We start from the raw sequence: 21,429 nt of genomic DNA, 5'->3' as shown, positions 1-21,429 counted from the left end.
TGGGGTTATGTTGTTTTCATGTTCCCTTCTTGTATTTTGTACATATTATTTGCATGATGTATATGGAATTAAGTGTTATTTTTATCTGTGTTTTACTCCAGATTTGGTATAAGCACGTATTGTGTTGTTTTTTTACATGTTTAATAAAGGCCGCCCCTTGGTGGTGATTGGTGCCCGTATAGGCTCCACACTATTTAAGGTGGCCACATGTGATGTATTGTATACCTGACAAAGGCCATTTTGGCCGAAACGTTGTATTCCTGTGATGGCAGAATAAAGATTCTTGTGAATACCTTTCACCTGGAATGGATGCTGCTCCTTCTTTTTCTTTTGAGAGTAAAAGGGATGGTCTGGTGTGTTATCTGTGAGGGCAGTGTCGACCCATTCACCACTCGTACCGTTACTGGTTGAGCTAGCATAACCAGGGGTATTGCGTGACGTTGGGTGAAGGCTGAAGACATAAAATTGCCCTCCGCCCCAGAATCCACGCAGAGCTCTACCGAGTGGGAGGATGAGCCTATAATAATTGTCCCCTTAAAGGACAATTTGGAGGCAAACGTCGCCGTGTCTAGTGTACCTCCACCTACTACCACTAGACGCTGACGTTTCCTCGACCGCTGGGGACATCCGGTGGCAAGATGTCCTGACTGCTGGCAGACATGACAGACCTTGAGTGCACAAGCGGTCTGGGACTTAGATCCCGCTCGTGACACTTCCATGTACTCATGTGACTCAGGAACCAGGACCGGAGATTCCAGAGGTTTGGCGAAGGTGGGAGCCAGCCGAAACCTCTGCCTACACTGGGCTCACTCTAACCTCCGCTCGTTAAAACAGAGGTCAATACGAGTAGAGACAGTTATTAATTCCTCCAGTGTGGCAGGAATCTCCCTAGTGGCCAGAGCGTCCTTCACGTGATCAGCCAGCCCCCTCCAAAATATGGGGATAAGGGCTTTATCCGACCACTCCAGCTCAGAAGCTAATGTACGTAAGTGGACGGCAAAATGGCTGACCAAGGACACACTTTGAGTTAATGCCAGCAGTTGGAGCGCTGTGTCATGGGTGACTTGAGGTCCTAAAAAGACCTTTTTCAAAGTGCTCAGGAACAACGGAGCACTCTGCACCACATGATCGCCACACTCCCACAGCGGTGTAGCCCATTCCAACGCCCTGTCCGACAAGAGGGACACAATAAATCCCACCGCTCTGTGGGAAAACGTGCAGCCAGGAGCTCGAGGTAAATAGAGCACTGACTCACGAATCCCCTACAGGATTTGCTATCTCCAGAAAATTTTTCTGGTAGCGGGAGGCGAGATAATGTCGGAACAGGGGTGGCAGTGGACAAGGTTGCTGCAGCCACGCTAGCAGCCTCTACAGCAACCGCGGTTACATCCACAGCTGAGGTTGAGCTCTCGAGAGCCGCCAACCTACCCTCCAGCTGCTGGATATACCGCAAAGATTGCTGAATGTCCGCCATTTACTAGCCAGACCCTGTCGCTAGTATTATGTTAGGGCTAGCGGAACGCACGGAATGAATATAGAGATTTTATTATAATAGATGCGTTCGCAGCCCGGGGTCCACCGTGCAGGTGAACCAGCTGCTAGCAAACGGCGGAACTATATGGCGGTATGAGCTAACTCTGTTACTTCACAGAGTAGCCGTGAACTCAAAGCACTGCGCCCTGTTAGACTTCACAGTGGCACAGGCTAACTACCCAAACGAGAGCAGTCAGTGGTCATGCACGCACACAAAACACCTAGCTGGAGGTGCCAGCGTTCTAGGGGCTTATTTCAGCCAGGTCCCTGAATACACAAACACACAAACTCCTCGCCGGAGGTGCCAGCATTCTAGGGGCTTATTTCAGCCGGGTCCCTGAACACAATCATACATGACCACACTGGCGCAAAGTACATAACTTAGAACAATACTAGCGCATGGCCGTGCGGCCATGCGAGCCTTAAATAGTTGCAGCACGTACAGGACCTTCCTAGAAGGACCAATGAGAGGCTGCCACAGAGCGTGAGCACCTACAGGACCTTCCTGAAGGACCAATGGCCTAAGCTGCAGTATCTGATCATGTGACCCTCGATCTCCACTGAGAGATCTTACTCTGGGCATGCTCAGAACGAGAAAAGCAGGACTTAGTCCCAGAAGCGTCTGCTCGCCGCTGCCCAGCACTGACTTCAATGGCAGAACCAGGGAAAGCAGCAGTAACTCTTTGTACAGAGTCAGACTGAGCGAGAAGCTTGGACCGACGTCTCCGCTGAGCAGGCTCCACTGCGGCAGGAGAAGAATGGGAGACCGCAGCGGAGATGGACCGAGATTCCCCCTGTGCAGAGGCAGGAACTCGACCCCTAACACCCACCACATTACCACACATAATCCTGCCCCTTACCACACATTACCACACATAATCCCGCCCCCACATTACCACACATAATCTCGCCTCCACCACATTACCACACATAATCTCGCCCCCACCACATTACCACACAAAATCCCACCCCCCACCACATTACCACACATAATCCCGCCCCCCACCACATTACCACACATAATCCCGCCCCCCCACATTACCACACATAATCCCGCCCCCCCACCACATGAGGCTCCGTCCCCACACATTACCACACGAGGCTCCGTCCCCACACATTACCACACGAGGCTCCGTCCCCACACATTACCACACGAATCCAGTTTGCTTTTGATTTTACACTGTGAATAAAATGTATTAGTATTATTCTGATTGAAACAGCTAATATATATATATATATATATATATATATATATATATATATATATATATTTTTATATATATATTTTTTTTATTTTATTTATTTATTTATTTATTTCCCATGTAGGCCACTTAAGCCTATGAACTGGTGAAAATTGCTAAAACAAAATGGGTAAAAATTCCTTAGAAACGCTTCCTGGAGCTGGTAACGGGCAATGTGTAGAGTCTGCCGCAGGTCACAACCACCGAAGGTGCTTTGCTATGTAATAAGGATGCTTGTCATCAGTTGCATACCACTAATGGCGGCAGGTCACGTGAACACTATTGGGCCTGTGAGTAGGGGGGCCCAGCACCAGGCTTCAACCGAAATAATGGATGCTGATACACTAGAAGACAAGGATGGCAGAGATCAGCGGTCATTATCCCTCTGCGACTGAGCTCTGTGACGCTTCAGCGTAGAGGGCGCGATGACTTCACTACAGCATGCCCTCTGTGCTGAGCTGTGCAGAGGGTTAGAAGATGAACTACAGAAATTGGAGGAGCGGGGAGAGGTATTTATTTTTGGAGCAGTACATGGGGCTCGTTATACTGAATGGAGACATATATGGGTCCAAGTATACTGTATGGCACACGATATGGGGCCCATTATACTGTATGGAGGACTGTGTGGTGCCCATTATACTGTATGGAGCACTGTATGGGGCCCATATTAGTGCATGAAGGACTATGAGGTGCCCATAGTACTGTATGAAGAACTAGATGGTGCTCATTGTACTGTATGGAGCACTATGTGTGGCTCATAATATTGTATAGAGGAATAAAGAGGAGGAAAATGACTTTTTAAAAAGGGAGTCTGTCACCCCCAAAAGCGTATATGAGCTGCGGCCACCGGCATCAGGGCCTTATCTACAGCATTCTGTAATGCTGTAGATAAGCCCCCGATGTAACCTGAAAGATGAGAAATAAAGGTTATATTATACCCACCCAGGAGCGGTACCGCTGCAATCCGGGTCCGATGGGCGTCGCGGTCCGGGTCCAGCACCTCCTATCTTCATCAGATGTGGTCCTCTTCTTGTCTTCTTGCCACGGCTCCGGCGTACTTTGTCTGCCCTGTTGAGGGCCTCTCTGACCTTTCCCGGCACCTGCGCACTGCAGTACTTTGCTCTGCCCTCAACAGGGCAGACAAAGTACGCCTGCGCTGGAGCCGCGGCAAGAAGACAAAAAGAGGACGTCATCTGATGAAGATAGAAGGCACTGGATCCAGACCGCGACGCCCATTGGACCGGGATCGCCCCTGGGTCAGTATAATATAACCTTTATTTCTCATCTTTCATGTTACATCGGGGACTTATCTACAGCATTACAGAATGCTGTAGATAAGCCCCTGATGCCAATGGCCGCAGCTCATATACGATTTTGGGGGTGACAGACTCCCTTTAAGAGCTGAAAAGTTGTGAGATATGCTCTTCTGTGACCCTGCTAAATATTATGGTTTTGTTTGGTTTTTGGGGGAGGGATAAAAAAAACTTCTGCTATAGGACCCAATGATTTCTATGTACGCCACTGCTTATTATGAAAAGATTGAATGATGTGGAGAGTGCAAGACTCAGTAAACATGGTATTTAGTGCTGAATTGAAGAAGAAATTTGTTAGAATTAGTTGCAATGAGGTATTTAAATTGTTGCTGTTTGATTTGTTTAATCCAAAAAAGATAAAAATAGCATATTTTAGTAATAAACCAGAATTTGAAATAGGGGTTAAATAATTTAAGTTGCAACTGTATTACTATAATCTGAAACACTGTACAAAATAATCTAGGGTTACAGAATTACATGTTTTGCAGTCTATAAACAGGTGAGCTATCTAAAGTCTGCCTACTGGATAGGTAGAGAGTAATTATAAAAAGAATTACAGATATAGAAAACATGCACAGTAATGTCTCACCATGCTAAAATATATTTCCACAAGGAATAAAAGATAACACATTGTGAAATCTAAGGGCGTTGTGCCATACATCAAGCTCAGTTCTACATTTTTTACATTATAGCATATAATGGAAGGTTATTGTATTAGTAAACAACATAAAAATAATATAGTATACAATAAAGCAAAAACTTACTCATTGAATTAAGTTCACTTATCCAAGACTGATCGGATTTTATCAGGCATTTTACTTGATGGAATAACTATTCACAAAAAGTTAACGGTATTTTGCTTTCGGGTGAAATTTCAGGATGATCCTATTTTGCACTCTTAAATCACCGATTTAAACCTTATAAAGAAGTATTTTTGTATATACCTCTTGTTGTCATCCGTATCTGTGAAGTGGGCTATCGCTGACTGCTCACAGAGTGTCATCAGTAGAACGCAACAGAGATACAGGGTGACTGCAAAAGTCATAGAAAAGTAGAGAAGCGGCCATCCTTTGGCCACACTGATGACCGCTTCACTGTGAAAATTGCCCTTTGGAACCAGAAGATGAATGGCAAACAACTCCAAGCACTATTTGGGAGGTGAGAGGCACCCAAGTGTCACATCAGACTATTCAAACCCGTTTACATCAGTGTCGTCTGCTTGCTAGATGACCTGCAAGGGTACCTGACCACACCACCAGGAACAGGCGTAATTGACTAGTGTGGGCCAGAGAGCATCTACACTGGATGAAAGAGCAAGTGGCCTCAGTGATATTCACTGATAAAAGTTGATTGACTCTGCGTAGAAATGATGGCCAGTAACGATGTTGGAGACGTCAAGGAAAGCACTATGCATCAGCCACTGTTGTCACCAGACGAGCTTTGGATGGTGGTGGTGGTGTTACAGTGTGGGCAGGTATGTGTAGTCAGTACAGAACTGACCTACAGTTTGTGAATGAAACAGTGACAAGTCCCTACTACTTGAATAACATCATTAATTCAGTAATTGTGACTCTGCACGAACAACACAGGCCTAAATTCATCTGTATGGACGACTATGTTCCAGCTCATCGAGGTCGCATCATTAACCCCTTCATCCCCAAGGGTGGTTTGCACGTTAATGACCAGGCCAATTTTTACAATTCTGACCACTGTCCCTTTATGAGGTTATAACTCTGGAACGCTTCAACGGATCCTGGCGATTCTGACACTGTTTTCTCGTGACATATTGTACTTCATGATAGTAGTAAAATTTCTTTGATATTACCTGCGTTTGTTTGTGAAAAAAAACAGAAATTTGGCGAAAATATTGAAAATTTCGCAATTTTCCAATTTTGAATTTTTATGCAATTAAATCACAGTGATATGTCACACAAAATACTTAATAAGTAACATTTCCCACATGTCTACTTTACATCAGCACAATTTTGGAACCAAAATTTTTTTTGGTTAGGGAGTTATAAGGGTTAAAATTTGACCAGAAATTTCTCATTTTTACAACACCATTTTTTTTTTTAGGACCACATCTCATTTTAAGTCATTTTGAAGGGTCTATATGATAGAAAATACCCAAGTATGACACCATTCTAAAAACTGCACCCCTCAAGGTGCTCAAAACCACATTCAAGAAGTTTATTAACCCTTCAGGTGTTTCACAGGAATTTTTGGAATGTTTAAATAAAAATGAACATTTAACTTTTTTTCACAAAAAATTTACTTCAGCTCCAAATTTGTTTTATTTTACCAAGGGTAACAGGAGAAAATGGACCCCAAAAGATGTTGTATAATTTGTCCTGAGTACGCCGATACCCCATATGTGGGGGTAAACCACTGTTTGGGCGCATGACAGAGCTCGGAAGCGAAGGAGCGCCATTTGACTTTTCAATGCAAAATTGACTGAAATTGAGATGGGACGCCATGTTGCGTTTGGAGAGCCCCTGATGTGCCTAAACATTGAAACCCCCCACAAGTGACACCATTTTGAAAAGTAGACCCCCTAAGGAACTTATCTAGATATGTGGTGAGCACTTTGACCCACCAAGTGCTTCACAGAAGTTTATAATGCAGAACCGTAAAAATAAAAAATCATATTTTTTCACAAAAAATATATTTTCGCCCCCAGTTTTTTATTTTCCCAAGGGTAAGAGAAGAAATTGGACCCCAAAAGTCGTTGTACAATTTGTCCTGAGTACGCCGATACCCCATATGTGGGGGTAAACCACTGTTTGGGCGCATGGAAGAGCTCGGAAGGGAAGGAGCGCCGTTTGACTTTTCACTGCAAAATTGACAGGAATTGAGATAGGACGCCATGTTGCGTTTGGAGAGCCACTGAAGTGCCTAAACATTGAAACCCCCCCACAAGTGACACCATTTTGGAAACTAGACCCCCTAAGGAACTTATCTAGATGTGTGGTGAGCACTTTGACCCACCAACTGCGTCACAGAAGTTTATAATGCAGAGCCGTAAAAATAAAACAAAAATTTTTTCCCACACAAATTATTTTTTAGCCCCCAGTTTTGTATTTTCCCGAGGGTAACAGGAGAAATTGGACCCCAAAAGTTGTTGTCCAATTTGTCCTGAGTACGCTGATACCCCACATGTGGGGGGGAACCACCGTTTGGGCGCATGGGAGGGCTCGGAAGGGATGGAGCGCCATTTGGAATGCAGACTTAGATGGAATGGTCTGCAGGCGTCACATTGCGTTTGCAGAGCCCCTAATGTACCTAAACAGTAGAAACCCCCCACAAGTGTCACCATTTTGAAAAGTAGACCCCCTAAGGAACTCATCTAGATGTGTTGTGAGAGCTTTGAACCCCCTAGTGTTTCACTACAGTTTATAACGCAGAGTCGTGCAAATAAAAAATATTTTTTTTTCCACAAAAATTATTTTTTAGCCCCCAGTTTTGTATTTTTCCAAGGGTAACAGGAGAAATTGGACCCTAAATATTGTTGTCCAATTTGTCCTGAGTACGCTGGTACCTGATATGTGGGGGGGGGAACCACCGTTTGAGCGCATGGCAGAGCTCGGAAGGGAAGGAGCATCATTTGGAATGCAGACTTAGATGGATTGGTCTGCAGGCGTCACATTGCGTTTGCAGAGCCCCTAATTTACCTAAACAGGAGAAACCCCCCACAAGTGACCCAATATTGGAAACTAGACCCCCCAAGGAACTTTTCCTAGTTGTGTTGTGAGAACTTTGAACCCCCAAGTGTTTCACTACAGTTTAGAACGCAGAGCCGTGAAAATAAAAAAAAAAAAATTTTTCCACAAAAATTATTTTTTAGCCCCCAGTTTTGTATTTTCCCAAGGGTAACAGGAGAAATTGGACCCCAAAAGTTGTTCTCCAATGTGTCCTGAGTACGCTGATACCCCATATTTTAGGGTAAACCCCTGTTTGGGCGCACGGGAGAGCTCGAAAGAGAAGGAGCACTGTTTTACTTTTTCAACGCAGAATTGGCTGGAATTGAGATCGGACGCCATGTCGCGTTTGGAGATCCCCTGATGTGCCTAAACAGTGGAAACCCCCCAATTATAACTGAAACCCTAATCCAAACACACCCCTAACCCTAATCCCAACGGTAACCCTAACCACACCTCTAACCCAGATACACCCCTAACCCTAATCCCAACCGTAAATGTAATCCAAACCCTAACCCTAACTTTAGCCCCAACCCTAACTGTAGCCTTAACCCTAGCCCCAACCCAAACCCTAGCCCTAACCCTAACTTAGCCCTAACCCTAGCCCTAATCGGAAAATGGAAATAAATACATTTTTAAAATTTTTTAATTTTTCCCTAACTAAGCGGGTGATGAAGGGGGGTTTGATTTACTTTTATAGCCGGTTATTTAGCGGATTTTTATGATTGGCAGCCGTCACACACTGAAAGATGCTTTTTATTGCTAAAAATATTTTTTGCGTTACCACATTTTGAGAGCTATAATTTTTCCATATTTGAGTCCGCAGAGTCACGTGAGGTCTTGTTTTTTGCGGGACGAGTTGACGTTTTTATTGGTAACATGATCGGGCACGGAAGATTTTTTGATCGCTTTTTATTCCGATTTTTGTGAGGCAGAATGACCAAAAACCAGCTATTCATGAATTTCTTTTGGGGGAGGCGTTTATCAATTTTTTCCAAACGCAGAACGGTATAAAGCAGTTTTATTCTTCGGCTCAGTACGATTACAGCGATACCTCATTTATATCATTTTTTTATGTTTTGGCGCTTTTATACGATAAAAACTATTTGATAGAAAAAATAATTATTTTTGCATCGCTTTATTCTGAGGACTATAACTTTTTTATTTTTTCGCTGATGATGCTGTATGGTGGCTCGTTTTTTGCAGGACAAGATGACGTTTTCAGTGGTACCATGGTTATTTATATCCGTCTTTTTGATCGCGTGTTATTCCACTTTTTGTTTGGCGGTATGAGAATAAAGCGTTGTTTTTTGCCTCGCTTTTTTTTTTTTTTTTACGGTGTTCACTCAAGGGGTTAACTAGTGATATAGTTTTATAGGTGGGGTCGCTACAGACGCGGCGATACTAAATATGTGTACTTTTATTGTTTAATTTTTTTTATTTAGATAAAGAAATGTATTTATGGGAATAATATATATATATTTTTTTTTCTTTATTTAGGAATTTTTTTTTAATTTTTTTTTTACACATGTGGAAATTTTTTTTTAACTTTTTTACTTTGTCCCAGGGGGGGACATCACAGATCGCTGATCTGACAGTTTGCACAGCACTCCGTCAGATCGTCGATCTGACTTACAGTGCTGCAGGCTTACCAAGCGCTTGCTCTGAGCAGGTACTTGGTAAGCCACCTCCCTCCCTGCAGGACTCGGATGCCGCGGCCATTTTGGATCCGGGCCTGCTGCAGGGAGGAGAGGTAAGAGACCCTCGCAGCAACGCGATCACATCGCGTTGCTCCGGGGGTCTCAGGAAAGACCGCAGGGAGCCCCCTCCCTGCGCGATGCTTCCCTGTACCGCCGGCACACCGTGATCATGTTTGATCGCGGTGTACCGGGGCTTAATGTGCCGGGGGCGGTCCGTGACCGCTCCTGGCACATAGTGTCGGATGTCAGCTGCGATAGGCAGCTGACACCCGGCCGCGATCGGCCGCGCTCCCCCCGTGAGCACGGCTGATTGCGCTGGACATGCTATTCCGTCCTTGGGAATTAGGGCCCACCCCACATGGACGGAATAGTACGTCCAATGGCAGAAAGGGGTTAAGGAATGGCTGCTGGAGACTGGGATACCTCAAATGGAGTGGCCTGCAGTTTCTACAGACCTGAATCCCAAAGAAAACCTACAGAATCATCTGAGTCAATGACCTGAGAGCCGCCCTTCAAGAAAAGTGGGATGCCATGTCTCAGCAGGCAATAACTCGACTTATGAACATCATGAGACCGTATTGTAAAGCTGTAGTTAATGCTCAAGGCCACAACACAAGTTATTGAGACAAATTTGGGGGGGGGGGTTATACCCACCACTCTTAATGGCATTTGTTTCAATGCATTTTTTGAGATGAGGAAATCACCATTGCATGTTTCAACTTAAATGCCCTACTTTCATGATAAAATATCACTGTAGTGTGAACTTTTTACGGTTTCCATAAATTTCACCCAAAAGCCAAATATTTTATGCCTAATTTTTTGTGAGTAGTGTATATAGTGGAAAAAACCTAGGCTTTTCTAATATTTTGTTTGTATAAAAACGTTAATCTTTCTAAAAAGGAAAAAAGCGTCACTGTTCTTCATCGGAAAATATGCTAAAGAATAAAATGTGCAGAAATACCTTATTGTGCACAAGTACAATCCTTACATCTGGTTTAATAAGTCCATAGGAAATAAGTAGATCCTGAACCTTTTTGAGCTCTTCTTTGCATTTCTTTTCGGTGGCATAATACTGCTTTCTAACAGGTACATTTTTAAATAATTTCATTGCAGTGACTGTAGTGCCTAAAGCAGACAAAAGATAGCTTAGTGAGAAGGAAATCACACTATTCAAACATTGATTATTAAAAGCATTTAACCCACCACTAACATGTGAACATCGTTTTAGGGTTAGTGCATAAGTTATGGTAAAATAACTATAAAGTGTGAACTTGATATTACTCTGTTGCAAGAACCGCAGGTGTTTTGAGCTACAGTTATAGCTATGGCTGAATACAAAGTGATTCCTATATTTTTGAATACATCTTTGCTGATTTTATTCTGCTAGACTTAATTTACCAGTAAAATAAGAACTCCCAAGAATTATTTTATTTTATGTGTGAGGGTTGATATGTGTCCCCCAGGATGCGGATAGAGGCGTATTAAACCTGCTGGAGCGTCTTGTGTTCACAGAAAAAAACGCCAGTGAATCACAAGGCAAAATAAAAGTAAGAGTGGATTGGGTCTATGTAGTTGACCCAGTCAGATTTTTAGGAAAACCCATCAAGAGCTTTTATTTTTTGGGCGATTTGCTGGTTTGGTAGTGAGGCGATTCCCTCTCTCTACTCCGAGTTTTGGAAGTGGCTCTATGGCCACGATTCCATTTAAATCTGTCAGTTTTGCCTTGGGTGTGTCAGTTTGGAGTTTGCAAGCTGCAGAGCAGGAGGCTCTGTGCAACCCAGTACTGTGTGGAGCTAACACAGAGCCAGGGACATCCAGGCGGGTGACGCACCCAAGAGACATGGCAGTGCCATTGCCCACGGCAAACAGGTTTTGAACACGGACTGTATTTGTGGAAATCCGGCTGTGATCTGAAGATATCACTCCTGTATGTGAGTCTGAAAATAAAGACACTGTTTATGTTGAAGTTTCTGTGGTCCCTGCCTACCTGTCGCACTGCACCAACCCCACTGCACTACATAGGGAATAATCCCCAACCCTGTGTAAATGTGTATGTAATATAGTACCTTAATATACTCACCGATTACAGGCATTCCCGGTTTCCAGCACCACTCCAATCCTATTCTCACTAATCACATGATGGTTTATGTGTGAACCGGGAGTAGCGATTACAATGTAGTCTAGAGTCTCGTTCTGACGTGACATAGACTTACATTGTAAAAACAACTTAGGCTCATACACAAATCCCAGTGTGATCCAGCAAGCCGGAATTTGAGTGAGAGCAAGAAGATGACTGGACCAACGCTGGAGACCAGGGAAGATGGCAATCAGTAAGGATATTAATGCATTTACAATTACATAATGTACATATTTAGATAATTTGGGGGAATAAAACAATATTTGGGAGTGCTTTTTAAAGGGAACCTATCACTATGGAAAAGAAGTCTAATTTGTTGGCATCATGATGAAGAATAGGAGGACCTGAGCACTGATATAAGGTTTTGTGAGAAATGATGCAGTGTAACCTTTATTTTCACAATTTAGTCTTCTGCTCTTTCTAGGATTTTCTGTCCAGTGGGCGGTCCTACCCGTGACTGACAGCTGTCTATGTATAACTGTGCATACAGAGATATACAAAAAAGGTTGCACTCTATCGTGCCAAAGCATGTCTAACATGAAATTCATGAAATATGAATAGCAAAATGGCTTTTGAACACTTGTAAGTGTTCACATTTGGACAGGGAGGTCAGGGACCCATCAGTTTAATGAGACCACCTTGACGATGGTTGATGGGCTCACACTATTTGATTAAATCAAATTCTGTGCAAAGCGTCTCTTAAATATTTTCCTAATGTTAAAAAGCCATTTTGCTAATCATATTTCATGAATTTCATATTAGACATGCTTTGGCACGATAGAGTGCAACCTTTTTTGTATATTTGTGTATGGAGGTAGCTGCTCCTGGTATGCACCTATTCACACTAGTCTGGATGCGCCAGTCTTTTTTCTGTCATTTCCATGTGCATACAGAGAGCTGTTAGTCACTGATGGGACCGCCCACTAGACCCAAAATCCTAGAAAAAAGCAGAGGTATATATGAATAAAACATGAGTCTTTTCACACAAAATTATATATAAAGAGCAGATATACTATATATATATATATATATATATATATATATATATATATATATATATATATATATATATATATATATATATGTATATATGTATATATGTATATATATATATATATATATATATATATATATATATATATATATATATATATATATATATATATACACACACTGTATATATATCTCAATCTGCTCTGCTTCCCCTGCTCTAAAACACGGCGCCCGCAGATTGGATTGCATTTTTACAGTGCCAGGTTTCTTTTAAGCATTTAATAGTGTATTCCGAATAAACGTGCATTGTGTACAATTCACGTTACATTTCATTAGTGTCTAGTGCCATCTACTGTACATATAGGCAAAGGAAAGCATTGAACACTTTAATTGGAATGTTATTTATTTTAGGATATGTTTATGTATTCAGGATTTGATCTGGATTTAGACATTAATTCTACAGTTAAAATTTCTCCCTAAATGTGGTAACATTACGCATGTGGTGCAGAGGAAATCCGAAAATGACATACCCTACCTCGTGCAGAACTTTGTTCACTAACTTTTTCCCGAGGAGAAGTTTGGGAAACCTCTGTCCTCCAAGATATTTTCATATATTAACTATTACTATTATTTTATGCAATGCTTGTTGAAACGACGATGACCATTTCTCCTTCGCCTCATTGGGGGACACAGGACTGTGGGTGTATGCTTCTGCCGCCAGGAGGCTGACACTAAGTAAACGTGAAAAAAGTTAGCTCCTCCTCCGTAGTATACACCCTGACACTGGCTACCGAGGAATCCAGTTTATGCTTAGTGTCTCAAGGAGGCACATCTCTGGGTCCTGATCTTTTGGACTCTGTTTTCAACGTCTATGGATTGAAGGGGCGACGGATCCTTTTGAGGGTCCAATCTCCCCAAACCAACAACGGGCAAGCACGTGGGATCTCCCCACGTATCCTTCCCCGCTACGTGGGATCTTTCACCGGACTTGGCCCTGACCACCCTAAGGTATTTAGACCCTGGGCTGTACAGGCGCCCGTGTGATGTCCGTGTGACCCCCTGATTTCTACACCCTGCTGCTGCTGCGGTGATAGCTGGGGTGGTGGACGGTCCCTCTCCTTATCCTAGTAGATAACGGAGCTAGGGTTCCTGCACAGTCTTTTGCCTCCCCCTCGCTGTATTTTCTCTGGGAGAGGGGAGCGCCGGAGAAGGCGCACTATGCATTTACCTGGAGGTCTGTGGTGTGTTTCATGTGTCGGACTGTGGTCGTGCTGCGGCAGAGCGGTACCTCCGGGCGCCGTTTTTTTCTTTATTTTCGGCCGCAGCACTGCAGTGAGGAGAGGGCTATACCGCCGGCGCCGTTTTTCGGGGGTCGGCTTTCGATTGTACGGCGGCACCATGCTCCTTTCCAGGCTCTGCCTGGTTTCCAGCAGGCGTGGGACAGGCCCCGGCTTCATTTCCGGGTAGCTCTGGGCCCGGGCTTCCTGCCAGCAGACCGCGCTGTTAGGCCCCGCCCCCTCCGGCGCGTCCACTTCCGGTCCTTCAGAGAGGGCAGAAATTGAGGGCCCGGCTTCAGGCCTGCTACAGGCCGCAGCGTAGCAATGGCGGTTCCGCCCCCTGGAGTCGGCTGGGGATAAAAGCGGCTTCATCTCACTCCGCATCGTGCTCGGGTCCATCGCTGTAATCGTGGGGACACAGGACTGGGGTAGGTGCTTCTCCCTCCTGCTGACAGAAGCACTATTTTTTTGCCCAGTCTCAGGCCCTGGGTATAGCCTTACAGATAACTATGTCTAGAAGGGTTAAGGCTCACACGGTGCTATATACCGGTTGTGCAGCCTGTCGTGCCCCTTTCCCGTGTGCCCAGAGTAACCCTCTTTGCGAGGCCTGCGATTCTGAACGCGCCCAGGAGCCTCCCCCTGCCAGCTCCCCAGCAATCCCTGAGGCTGGGGCGGTTCCGCCGGAATGGGTTATGTCTTTGACGCAATCGATGGCGTCCCTTACTGAAGCGATCAAATCCCTTCAGTCCCCGGCTGTTAGGGCCAGCAGTCCATCCGCCTCGGAGAGGGCCTCGGGATCTCAGGAGCCTTCGGCCTGCAGGGGCCGCGCTCGCACTAGGCAGACTCGTGGAAAGCGGATTCGCACAGCGTCACCCAGGCCCTCAGGTGCTTCTGCATCCTGGAGCTCTGTGTCACGTTCTCCTTCCCCAGCTGAGAGTGGGGAAGTTGAGACAGATTATGAGTCAGAGGGGTCCGTCAATTTTGAAAATCCTGGTTTTCAAGAGTCGGTAGATAGTCTGATTGAGGCTGTCAATCAGTCCCTGGGGATAGAGGACGAGCTCGCCTCTTCCTCAGATCATAAGGTCTCGTTTAAGTGGGCCAAACGGGCCCATAGGGTGTTTTCTTCTCACCCTGAATTTGAGGACATGATCCAACGTAACCGGGAGCACCCAGATAAGCGTTTTTCGGGGCAAAGGGCTCTGAAGGCAAGGTATCCCTTTGCATTTGAGCTTTGTAGCAAATGGGCCGAAAATCCTGCTGTGGATCCTCCGGTGTCCCGTTTAGCCTCTAACACGTTGCTATCTCTCCCTAATGGATCGGCTATTAAAGATCCTATGGATCATCTTATAGAGAGTTTAGTGCGTTCAGTTTTTGAGGCTTCAAGTTCGGCACTTTTCCCTTCTTTCGCGGCAACTTGGGTTGCTAAGGCTATGATATCTTGGTCAGAGTCCTTAACAAAGGCTCTTCAAGAAAGGGATTTGTCAGCGGAATTGGCGGAAATGTCTTCTCAGATTGCACTCGCTGGTAGTTATCTGATTAATGCATCCTTAGATGCTGCAGATTGTGCCTCTTCGGCTGCTGCTAACGCTGTTGCTATTAGAAGGGCTCTCTGGTTAAGAACATGGCGGGCTGACTCTACCTCTAAAAAGTCGCTTACAACCCTACCGTATCTGGGAGGTCGTTTGTTCGGGGAAAAACTGGACCAGCTAATTTCGGACTCCACAGGAGGAAAAAGTAAGTTTCTTCCTCAGCAGAGGATCAAACAGCCTTTTCGCCGCCAATTTCTGGCCCGTTTCAGACCCTTTCGCAATGCTAGATGGGCTCCAACATCAGGCTCTGCTGTGCAGGGTCGACCCAATCAAGACCGAGACGTTCGGTTCTCTTATACGGCCAACCAGGGAGGTAGAATGCGTTCCCAGGGAGGTAGAATGCGATCCAGAGGATCTAGGACTCAAAGGTTTTCAGCTAAGTGACTGGAGGCCTCCACGGAGTGCTTCCAACAGAGTAGGCGGACGTCTACTTTTGTTTCACCAAGTCTGGCTTCAGGCGGTCCATGACCGGTGGGTGGGAGAGCTCGTATCTTCAGGTTACAAGATAGAGCTTGTCCGTCTGCCTCCTCCCCGGTTCTTCCCATCCCGTCTTCCCAGGTCCAAGTCCCTCCGACTAGACCTGTACAATTCCATAGAGTCCCTTCGTCTCAGCGGAGTCATTTCTCCTGTCCCAAGGGAGGAAAGGTTTCAGGGCTTTTATTTCAATCTTTTTGTAGTCCCCAAAAAGGACGGAACAGTAAGACCTATCCTAGATCTAAAACTCTTAAACAGGTTTGTCCGCGTTCGTCACTTTCGGATGGAATCGCTCCGGTCAGTCATCGCCTCACTGGAAAGGGGATAGTTCTTGGCCTCAATAGACATTCAGGATGCCTACCTGCATATTCCCATTTTTCCTCCTCATCAAAAATTTCTCCGGTTTGCCTTGAACAATCTGCATTTCCAGTTCACGGCTTTACCCTTCGGGCTAGCCTCCGCTCCCAGGGTGTTCACAAAGGTCATGTCGACGGTGGTATCCATTTTACACTCCCGAGGCATAGTTGTCTTGCCTTACCTAGACGATCTTTTGATCAAGGGGCCGACTTTTCAATCCTGCAGGGAAAATGTTGGCATCACTCTAGACACCCTTTCTCGTCTAGGTTGGCTAGTAAATTTAAAGGGAACCTGTCACCCCGTTTTTTCCGTATGAGATAAAAATACTGTTAAATAGGGCCTGAGCTGTGCATTACAATAGTGTATTTTGTGGACCCCGATTCCCCACCTATGCTGCTGAAATACGTTACCAAAGTAGCCGTTTTCGCCTGTCAATCAGGCTGGTCTGGTCAGATGGGCGTGGTGACATCGCTGTTTCTTCCCCCAGATCTTGCTTATTTTTCCGCTGGTGGCGTAGTGGTTTGCACATGCCCAAGTCCCGAATCCACTGCACAGGGGAGGGAAAAGAGCGTGATCTGCGCTATTCCCCTGGTGATCGGTGGGGGCGGCCATCTTCCTGTGGCCGCGCGTGCGCAGATGGAGCGCTCTGCTGCCCGAGGCTTCAGGAAAATGGCCGCGGGATGCCGCGCGTGCGCAGATGGAGATCGCGGCGGCCATTTTCCTGAAGCCCCGGGCAGCATAGCGCTCCATCTGCGCACGCGCGGCCACAGGAAGATGGCCGCCCCCACCGATCACCAGGGGAATAGCGCAGATCGCGCTCTTTTCCCTCCCCTGTGCAGTGGATTCGGGACTTGGGCATGCGCACACCACTACGCCACCAACGGAAAAATAAGCAAGATCTGGGGGAAGAAACAGCGATGTCACCACGCCCATCCGACCAGACCAGCCTGATTGACAGGCGAAAACGGCTACTTTGGTAACGTATTTCGGCAGCATAGGTGGGGAATCGGGGTCCACAAAATACACTATTGTAATGCACAGCTCAGGCCCTATTTAACAGTATTTTTATCTCATACGGAAAAAACGGAGTGACAGGTTCCCTTTAAGGAAGTCATCCCTTCGACCATCTCGGAGGATCTCGTTTTTTGGAATGATCTTCGACACTTCTCAGGCCCTATAAATCCTTCCTCAGGACAAGGTCCTTGCCCTTCGGCAGGAAGTGAGGATCCTTCAGCAACCATACTCTCATACGATCCGGTACTGTATGAGGGTGTTAGGAAAGATGGTTGCAACTATAGAGGCAGTACCTTTTGCACAGCTCCGTCTTCGACCCCTCCAACAGGCGATCCTAGCAGTATGGAACAGAAATCCACTCTGCCTCAACCGCCGTGTTCGGTTGTCTCTCCAGGTCAGGCAGAGCCTCTCTTGGTGGTTGAACAGCTCATCCCTACTCAGGGGGAAGCCCTTTCCCCCAACCAATTGGCTAGTGGTTACAACAGATGCCAGTCTTCTGGGCTGGGGAGCGGTGTTCTTTCACCACACAGCTCAGGGGCGCTGGTCTCCTCAGGAATCGGATCTCCCCATCAATCTCTTAGAGATTTGGGCAGTTCGGCTTGCCTTGCAACATTTCCACCATCTTCTGGCGGGTCGCCCTGTCTGAATTCAATCGGACAACGCCACAGCTGTGGCCTACATAAATCACCAGGGGGGCACCCGCAGCAAGGCAGCCATGCAGGAAGTAAGACCGATTCTGTTCTGGGCAGAGAAAAATCACTCTGTGATTTCGGCAGTCCACATTCCGGGCCAAGAAAACTGGGCAGCAGATTTCCTAAGCCGTCAGGGTCTAGCGTCCGGGGAATGGTCCCTCCATCCCGAGGTTTTTCTGCAGATATGCCAGCCTTGGGGGACTCCGGATGTGGATCTAATGGCGTCCAAGGGCAATGCCAAGGTACTCAGATTTGTCTCTCGGTACCGGGATCCACAGGCTATAGCCGTGGATGCGCAGTACTGTCTTGGAACCAATTTCATCTCCGTTGTCTGTTCCCTCCTCTGGCTCTATTCCCGAGGGTAATCAAGAAAATCAAGTCAGAGAGAGTACCTGCTATTCTGATCGCCCCGGATTGGCCACGACGGACCTGGTATGCAGATCTAGTACAGCTTCTCGCCGGAGTTCCATGGCAGCTCCCCGATCGTCCAGACCTTCTATCTCAGGGGCCGATTTACCACCAGAACTCAGGGGTCCTAAGTTTGACGGCCTGGACGTTGAATCTTGGGTGTTGACTCAGGCAGGGTTCTCCCAAGAGGTGGCAAATACCATGATCAGTGCACGTAAATCTGTTTCAGCCAGGATCTACCATCACACTTGGAAAGTTTTCCTTTCTTGGTGTAGAGAACGCGACCTGCCTCCTCTGCGTTTTTCCGTCCCTAACATTCTGGCTTTTCTTCAAGCAGGCCTGGATTCAGGGCTTGCTCCAAGTACTCTTAAGAGGCAGATTTCGGCTTTATCAGTCCTTTTTCAGCGCAGGATTGCTACTAACCGTCAGGTCAAGACTTTTTTTCAGGGAGTCGCTCATAAGGTTCCTCCTTATAGGACTCCTTTGGAAGCTTGGGACCTTAATTTGGTCTTAAGAGTTTTGCAGGAAGCCCCTTTTGAGCCTCTCCAGGATATTTCCCTAATGTTCCTTTCTTGGAAAGTCGTATTTTTAGTGGCCATAACTTCCATAAGGCGGGTATCAGAGCTGGCAGCCCTCTCCTGTCGTTCCCCCTTTCTACGTTTTCATCAGGATAAGGTAGTGCTCAGACCAGCACCCTCTTTTTTGCCGAAGGTTGTTTCCTCTTTCCACATTAATGAGGATATAGTTCTTCCTTCTTTTTGCCCGGCGCCTGCGCACCGTGTAGAAAAAGCGCTCCATATGTTGGACCTGGTGAGAGCGCTGAGAAAATACATTTCCCGTACGGCTCCTTTTCGCCAGACGGCTGCTCTGTTTGTCCGTCCGGAAGGCCGCAGGAAGGGTTGCGCGGCCTCAAAATCCACCCTGGCCAGGTGGATACGGGCAACTATTCAGGAGGCCTATCGCGCAAAAGGTGTGATGGTTCCGGCCGGAATCAAGGCTCATTCCACTAGAGCAGTGGGGGCTTCCTGGGCGATTCGGCATCAGGCCTCAGCAGAACAGGTTTGCAAAGCTGCGACCTGGTCTAGTATGCATACTTTTGTCAAACATTATAATGTACACTCTCAGATCTCTGCAGATGCAAGTCTGGGAAGAAGGATTCTTCAAGCGGCAGTGGCACACTTATAAAAAAAGAAAAAAAAAAATTTGTTATCTGGATGAATTATTACTGGTGAGTTAATTTCCCACCCAGGGACTGCTTTAGGACATCCCACAGTCCTGTGTCCCCCAATGAGGCGAAGGAGAAATAGGGATTTTTGTGTTACTCACCGTAAAATCCTTTTCTCTGAGACGCTCATTGGGGGACACAGCTCCCTCCCTGGTAGCCTTTTTGGCTGCTTTGGTTATTTCGGATTCTATTTAGTCAGTAGGACCTTTTCTAGACATAAGTTTTCTGTATTTATGCTGTTGCATTATTTCTTGTGTTTCGTTCTCCTACTGCTTTTTGCACCAAACTGGATTCCTCGGTAGCCAGTGTCAGGGTGTATACTACTACGGAGGAGCTAACTTTTTTTCACGTTTACTTAGTGTCAGCCTCCTGGCGGCAGAAGCATACACCCACAGTCCTGTGTCCCCCAATGAGCGTCTCTGAGAAAAGGATTTTACGGTGAGTAACACCAAAATCCCTATTTTAGAGGCCCGGTCGCTATATGCCCCTGGGCTTTAGAGCTAATTCTTACCTACTACATATTGATGGCTATTAATGATTGGGAAATTACTGGATTTGGTGGTGCTGTGTAATCTAAGGTTTCTCCCTTCTCTCCCCCTCAGCAGCTCAGTGGATCATTGTAGGTATTTTTTACTTAAATACTTACCGTTGTTTTACTTTTTCATTGTTAAATGAATATTACTCATGAACATAAGAAACATTGTAATATACAGTATTTTACCAGTAATGGGAAAGTCTGTCCTCACTGAATACACATTTTACCTCAGAACTAAGAATTTTGATAATGACTGATCAATTCTGCCAGAGAAAGAAGCAAATATCTCTGATACAATATATTACAAAGTTTCTTATTTTCATGTGTAATATTGATTTATGAAATTAAAATAAAAAATGACAGTTGCTCTAAGGCTAGGTTCACATTGCGTTAGGGCAATCCGTTTAGCGCTAGCGGATTGCGCTAACGCAATGTATTTGTAGGGGCCGCGTTTAGGGGTCGCGCCAACATCCCCGCTCTCGCAGATCCCCGATCTGCGAGAGCGGGGAACGGACCTCGGGCGCGCCGCGGACGCTGCAAGCAGCGTCCGAGGCGCGCCACAAAAGAACGGCACATCGCTAGCGCGAGCCGAAAAAGGCACGCGCTAGCGATGCGCTTCAGGCAGGAACAACATTGCTGTCAATGGGTGCGCTAATGGACCCGTTGCACGGCGTTAATTGCGACATTTTTGCCGTGCAACGCTGTCCGTTAGCGATCACTCAATAACGCAATGTGAACCTAGCCTAAGTCATAAAGCAAGCATTACGGTGTTTCTTGCCTAAATCTACCATAATTTGAATGGAAAAATTTTAAAAAAATGATTGAAAAGGCTACAGTCCTTGGATTATGTGTGAATAAAAGAGGAGATATGAGGCATTGAGGCGCCTTCCACACAAAAAAGTTTTATCACTAACCTGAGACTAGTGAGGGAAGTTTCACTCTGATCTAGTTACCAAGACCATGCCCTCAGGCCAAGAAGCACTGTGCTTCCTATTAGTTTGTTTGTTCTACACCAGGTGGGGTTCTCTCTGTCTGTCCAAACAATGGTACCTCAGAAGTTGGACACTATTTGGCTGAACTCTGAATCAGTGGAGGATCGCACTTACCCAATAGGAAGTCTCATTAAAGGGAACCTGTCACCCCGTTTTTTCAGTATGAGATAAAAATACCGTTAAATAGGGCCTGAGCTGTGCTTTACAATAGTGTATTTTTTTTCCCCCCGATTCCCCAGCTTTGCTGCCGA

The 21,429-nt window shown here is 45.9% G+C and overlaps 1 protein-coding gene across 6 annotated transcripts in view; it reads right to left on the bottom strand.

Moving 5' to 3' along the window:
• PMS1 (PMS1 homolog 1, mismatch repair system component) overlaps nucleotides 1-21,429 on the bottom strand; it is a 440,797-nt gene that overhangs the window by 307,732 nt on the left and 111,636 nt on the right. For all 6 annotated transcript variants that reach the window (XM_077275414.1, XM_077275416.1, XM_077275418.1 and 3 more), the window contains one exon: nucleotides 10,447-10,610. In XM_077275414.1, coding sequence (XP_077131529.1) covers nucleotides 10,447-10,610 — 164 coding nt within the window. The remainder of the gene's footprint in view (nucleotides 1-10,446; nucleotides 10,611-21,429) is intronic.

The sequence above is a fragment of the Ranitomeya variabilis genome, chromosome 7, assembly GCF_051348905.1.
Source record: "Ranitomeya variabilis isolate aRanVar5 chromosome 7, aRanVar5.hap1, whole genome shotgun sequence".
Lineage (NCBI taxonomy): Eukaryota > Metazoa > Chordata > Amphibia > Anura > Dendrobatidae > Ranitomeya > Ranitomeya variabilis.
Note: the sequence above shows the minus strand (reverse complement) of the source record. Positions and strands in the feature narration are given on the sequence as shown.